Below are 6,150 nucleotides of genomic sequence, written 5' to 3'. Positions count from 1 at the left end.
CATATTACTTCACAAAGCAAGCAATAATTGTTTTTTGATCAAGAGTGCAAAATGGATTAAAATGAGTAAAATGGATTAAATGAGTAAAAACAGTAGAGACTTTTAACTCATTCAGATAAAGACATGAACAACAAAAAACAACTTAAAAAATACAGATGCTGGCCTAGGGAGACTGTTCAGTTCTTGGATCCCTAGAACCCATGGGAAGCTGGGTATGCTACAGCATGTCTTGTTTCTACATTCAGACTCTTTACCATCTGGTTGGGCTGGGGCTAGTGTGGACGATCTTCATTTCTGACTGCTGAAAAAGGAGAAACATGGTGCAACAATCACTTTTGCATCTGGGAATGAAAAACATTAGAAGGGGGGAACCACCTACACCCCTGCAGAAAAGTAATGATAAACCTCACAGGATGTTCAGTTCCTAAGAACAAGAGGCTAAGAAACAGCTTTTTACAGATGTATTTGTGACCAACACTCACCCATTTGGCGATTCTTGTTTTGTATCAATAGTAGTAAATGTAACCGATTGTCCACCACATCTCGTTTTAAATATATCACCCTAAATCCAAGAGAAAAATGTCAGTTACACTTGATACATCCAAATGATAGTGTATCAAGTTTCTGTGGTCTTTTCTTGGCAAATGTGGTGGCATTATGACTTGTAACAAGTCCCCTTATATGTCACTCAAACAATGTTAGAATGCAGAAGTCCTTCGTCTATATACTACATTTTAATTAATATTTTCCTACTTACTTTTTCTATAGGTGTATATATTGTGTTTTAAAAGGGGTCTGATAGAACATGGATATAGGTGAAACATTTGTCATGGATTTAAGAACTGAGTACAATAAATTTATGTATTCAAAACATAAAAAAATAAAATAAAATGAAAATACTCATAAAATCTGAAAAAAAATGCTGAAAATGTTCTGTGTCTGACAGTATCAAATATTTAGCCAAGATTTAATTCTCTATGAAAAAAATAAACAAGTGTGCCCACCTTACTAGTATGTAAATTTACTTTCATCTGTAATAAGTAGTAAAACTATACATAATTGCCAAAGAGTTGTTTTAAAATAAATTCCTTTATGATTTATAGTCAGAAAATGTTCACGTGATAAACCTACTTCATGGAACTATAAAGCTAGAATCACCCAAGATTTTCTCCGGCAATAAGGGCCAGGAGAGAAAAGGGGGGGATCTCTCCATCATGTCTCTGTCTCCGAGATTAGAAAATACTAAAGAGAAGACTAAAGAGAAAGAGGGAAAAGGGAGATATGACACTGAGGTCTTTACAGGCTTACAAGGATACTAACTGAAAATTAGGGAATTCTGTTCCCTCTGGTCCCTCAGGACTTGGTAAGTAGAAATCATTGTGGGGGAAGAGAAAGGAAACACTTCCCTGTGCAAGAGGATGCAAGACCTGCTAACAGAGCATATGAAAATGTCTTTCTCACCTGTGGGACATGGGTGTATCCACTATAGCACAGGAGGCAGCTGAAGCTCCCTCTGAGTTCTACTCCAGCCTAGTCTACAGAGGGAGACCCTACCTAAAACTAAATAAGAAAAATAAATAAACTACAGTATAGTGAATTAGAGAGCCTATCTAAAGAAAGGAAAGGAGAGATGCAAAGAGACACTGTATGGTGTGCTTACAGAAAAAGGAACTTCTTGATTTTGTCTAAGGATCCCTGTTTGGATCATGACAGGTGATTATAGAGATAGACATGGAGATGATAACTATTTCCAAACCAAATGTGCTATCTGGGCCACAGGCTCTTCTGTCATCACTCTAAATGGCTGGAGAATAAAGGATGACTGTGATGAGAATCCTAGGGTGGGGTTCTAATGAGAAATAGTACCAGAGATGCCAAGTTCTCTTGGGAGGACAATATTCTTGCATGGTGTACTCTGCAGTGGAAAAACAATCCTAGTCAGATCTGGTGACAATGTGTAGGTAGAAGACTCATCATCTTTAAAACACACTGACACTGACACACACACACACACACACACACACACACACACAGAGAGAGAGAGAGAGAGAGAGAGAGAGAGAGAGAGAGAGAGAGAGAGAGAGAGAGCGAGCATTTTCTTCATTAATGATTGATGTGTGTAGTACCAACCCTGGGCAGGTGGCCCTGGGTTGTATAAGAAAGTAAGCTGAGCAAGCCATGGGAGCAAACCAGAAAATAGCAGACTCCATGGCTTCTGCATCAACTCCTGCCTTGAGTTCCTGCCCTGACTTCTCTCAGTGATGGACTGTTACTTGGAAGTGAAAGATAAAATAAATCCCTTCCTCCTCAAGCTGCTTCCCTGTTCAATAATATATTTTATCACAGCAATAGAAACCTAATTGAGACGATATCAGAGTGAAACCTGAAAAGTCTGACAAATGTTCTGTCACATAAAGTTGAAATCATAAAGCCATGTTATTCAGATTCAAGGTGGGTCAAGGACACCCTAAGTCCTCAAGATGCACAACACAGGAATACACCTTCCTCCCATTCACAGACATATCCTCCTTAAACTAGATAAAATACCTGAGCAGTCAAGAATGTGCCGCCTCAATTCTGACCTCACAAAAGTCAGTTGTAAGACCAACTTTTCTAATTAGTATTTACCTTCTTCTCCAGATCTACAGAAACTGTAGGACAGAATTCCACCCGCCCTGAGTCACCTACTCACTTGCTAGAGTTGCTCTCTGGAATGGGCATGGCTTCTCTTTTCTGCCGTTCCAACAAGGCATCAACTTCAGGCTGTATCTCCATGCTGTTCCTATGATTAGACTTAAACGTCTAAGAGAGAGGCAAGAAAGACTTGAAAATAAGAACTTTACTTAAAGAATAGGAAGACTTAAAAATAGGATGCACGTTAACACTTAAACATGGGGAAAGGGCATGAGACAGCGCTTGATCATCTGGTTTATACCACCCAAGCGCTGCCAACCACAGGCCCGCAGCCAATGTGCCCACCACCACATGTAAGAGTCAAAGCAGTCCCATTGTCTTTGTCCTTCCTCAGTACAGCATCCATCCATGTCCCAGTCCTGTGTCTATAGTAACAGTCACAAACCAACAAAATTGTACATACGTAACGTTTTCCTTGAAATGACCCTACGCTCTGAGAGATCATTTGCAAACAATGAGGAAGCAGGCCTCCGGACCCCAGAGACCCCCTCATTGTGTACGTCTTTCCACTTCCTGTCACGCCATACGTAAACAGAAGTCCTACAGTGTAGCAAGTAACAATGAGTTATAGTCTTAAAGTCCCACAGAACATCTCATTGTATTTAAGACACTAAAATTAATAAACCACAAAAAAAGAGCATCACTCTAATGAGTTAAATATGAATTCAATGTCAAGCCAAATATATAAATATCACAAAGTTTTATCACAAGATGAAACGGGGAGTTCAGCACAACTCCAAGAATCATACCATTTTTGCCATGAATGAGGTTATCCACTAAGGGATTGGCTATGACATAGATTTCCTTCTGGGTGGACTGCATATCAAATACGTTGGTGAAATTATATTTCATCTGTGGAGAAAAGAAAGACATCACCACACAGAATTCCATTAGAGCTATATCTGTTCTATACTTGGAATGTTTCTGTTGTGAACATATATCAAATCCAGACTCGTTAAAAAAAAAAAACCACAAAAAAACAAAAAACCAAACAAAAACAAGAATGATCTTTAGGCTTGGAGCCTTCAGTAGTCAAAATGTACATAAACCACAGCTATCTTAACAATTACCTTCAGTCCTAGCCACTGAGGAAAAGTGAAGAAAAGTCATTGAGTCCACTAATGCTGCACAGATTAAGAGTGAACAAAAGTGAGCTTGTATAGCCAGTGCTACAGAGGCTGAGACAGGAAGTCTGCCATGAGTCTGAGGGCAGCCTGGGCTACACAGAGTCATAGGCCAGACTTGGCTATAGTGTAAGATCCTGTTAACAAACAAAGCAAAACAAGGTAATGACCTATAATCCTAAATTTATGCCAGGCAGTGGAGGCACACACATTTAATATCAGTACTGAGGAGGCAGAGACCGGCTGATCTGAGTTTGAAATCAGCCTGGTCTACAGAGTGAGTTCCAGGATAACCTAGTCTATACAGAGACCCCTTATCAAAAAAAATCAAAATATGTAAATAAATGTATTAAAATTTTCAAGCATTATAGCTTCTATTTGTTGTTCTTTCTTTTCTCTTTTCTTCTTTGGAGTGTGTTTGTATGAAACATTCTGTATGTAGTTATGGCTGGCCTAGAACTTGCAGTGTAGACAAACCAGGCTGGCCTTCAAGTTTAAGTGATCCTCCTACCCTTGCTTCCAAGTGCTAGGATCACAAGCATGCATCACCATTGGCCACAGCTCTCTATTTGTTCTTTACAAAGGTCTATGTAAAGCAGCAAGAACCAACAAGATGGCTCAACAGGTAAAGACACTTGCTAGCAAGCCTGAGAACTTAGGCTTGATCTCTGGAACCCACCTGGTGAAAGGAAAGAACAGTCTATAGGTTATTCTCTGCCCTCCTAAGTACACAATGTGCACACAAATTGTAAATAGGATGGCAAAATAACAAGTGTACATTTTAAATCTAGAAATGAGTTATAAATATAATCTTATGAAGTTTTTTTTAATAGTTTTTGTGTTTATTTATTGTTTGTTAAGACAGGGTTTCATTGTGTTGTCTTATCTGTTCAGCAGTCCTGGAGCTCACTCTGTAAAGCAGGCTACCCTTGGACTCAAAGATCCGCACACTTCTGCCTCCCAAGTGCTGGGATTAAAGGCATGTACCACCCAGCATTATCTGAGTTCTTATACAAAATAAATGTTACTTTTTGCAATGTATTTTTATATATGTGTATGTATACACATACATGTAAAATGATTTAAGACAGTCTTATGTAACCCAAGGTAGTCTTGAACTTACTATGTAACCAAGGAAGAACTTGAATTTCTGATCCTCTTGCCTCTACCTGCAGAGTGCTGAAATTATAAACTTATGCCACCATGACAGTGGGAGATTGGTTCAGATCTCCCACAGAAACTAACTCAGGAGGCTAAGACAAGTTCTAGTTCAGTCAAGTTAATATGTGAGGCCCTGTCTCAAAAACAAACAACCAACCAATCAAACCAGAAAGCAAATAAACAGAAAACAGAAAGATGAGAAAGAGGGGGTTAGGGGAAGAGCCCTGAACACAGCCCACCTTAGTATTCAGAGGCTAGACAGAAGCCAGCAGAGGGGATAGTGACATAACAGCCTAAAGCTAAATAGGGCAAGTTTAGTGAGCTTCAGGAAGGGGTGGGCTGCTGAGATAAAGAGACAAAGTTAGCAGCACAGAGGACAATAAAATTCTAGCAAACGGAATCCAAGAACACATCAAAAAAATCATCCATCATGATCAAGTAGGTTTTATATCCCAGGAATGCAGGGATGGTTCAATATTCGGGAATCCATCAATGTAATCCACTATATAAACAAACTCAAAGAAAAAAAACACATGATCATCTCACTAGATGCCGAGAAAGCATTTGACAAAATTCAACATCCCTTCATGATAAAAGTCTTGGAAAGATCAGGAATTCAAGGCCCCTACCTAAACATAGTAAAAGCAATTTACAGCAAACCAGTAGCCAACATCAAACTAAATGGAGAGAAACTTGAAGCAATCCCACTAAGATCAGGGACTAGACAAGGCTGTCCGCTCTCCCCCTACCTATTCAATAGAGTACTGGAAGTCCTAGCCAGAGCAATTAGACAACAAAAAGAAGTCAAAGGGATACAAATAGGAAAGGAAGAAGTCAAAATATCACTATTTGCAGATGATAGTATACTTAAGTGACCCCAACGCTTCCACCAGAGAACTCCTAAACCTGATAAACAACTTCAGCAAAGTGGCTGGTTATAAAATCAACTCAAACAAATCAGTAGCCTTCCTCTACATGAAAGATAAACAGACTGAAAAAGAAATTAGGGAAATGACACCCTTCACAATAGTTGCAAATAATATAAAATACCTTGGTGTGAATCTAACCAAGCAAGTGAAAGACCAGTACGACAAGAACTTCAAGTCCCTGAAGAAAGAAATCGAAGAAGATCTCAGAAGATGGAAAGATCTCCCATGCTCATGGATTGGCA

The 6,150-nt window shown here is 39.2% G+C and overlaps 1 protein-coding gene across 1 annotated transcript; it reads right to left on the bottom strand.

Moving 5' to 3' along the window:
- Positions 1-231: 231 nt before the first annotated feature.
- Positions 232-3,461, bottom strand: LOC114635610 (kinesin-like protein KIF23). The gene is made up of 4 exons (XM_028784116.1): positions 3,444-3,461; positions 2,693-2,802; positions 483-562; positions 232-301 (listed from the first exon to the last, which is right to left on the bottom strand). The coding sequence occupies exons 1-4, from the start codon at positions 3,453-3,455 to the stop codon at positions 273-275; spliced, it is 231 nt and encodes a 76-aa protein (XP_028639949.1). The 5' UTR covers positions 3,456-3,461; the 3' UTR covers positions 232-272.
- Between the last annotated feature and the right edge of the window lie 2,689 nt (positions 3,462-6,150).

This window comes from Grammomys surdaster, unplaced genomic scaffold (genome assembly GCF_004785775.1).
Source record: "Grammomys surdaster isolate TR1022 unplaced genomic scaffold, NIH_TR_1.0 114022, whole genome shotgun sequence".
Taxonomy (NCBI): Eukaryota; Metazoa; Chordata; class Mammalia; order Rodentia; family Muridae; genus Grammomys; species Grammomys surdaster.
Note: the sequence above shows the minus strand (reverse complement) of the source record. Positions and strands in the feature narration are given on the sequence as shown.

What these genes read in the sequence shown, in the direction of transcription:
- LOC114635610 (XM_028784116.1), bottom strand. An exon ending in CCAGAGAGCAACTCTAGCAA is followed by an intron (nt 563 to 2,692) that starts GTGAGTAGGTGA and finishes TCTTGGATTTAG; the next exon opens with GGTGATATATTTAAAACGAG. An exon ending in AAACAAGAATCGCCAAATGG is followed by an intron (nt 302 to 482) that starts GTGAGTGTTGGT and finishes CTCCTTTTTCAG; the next exon opens with CAGTCAGAAATGAAGATCGT.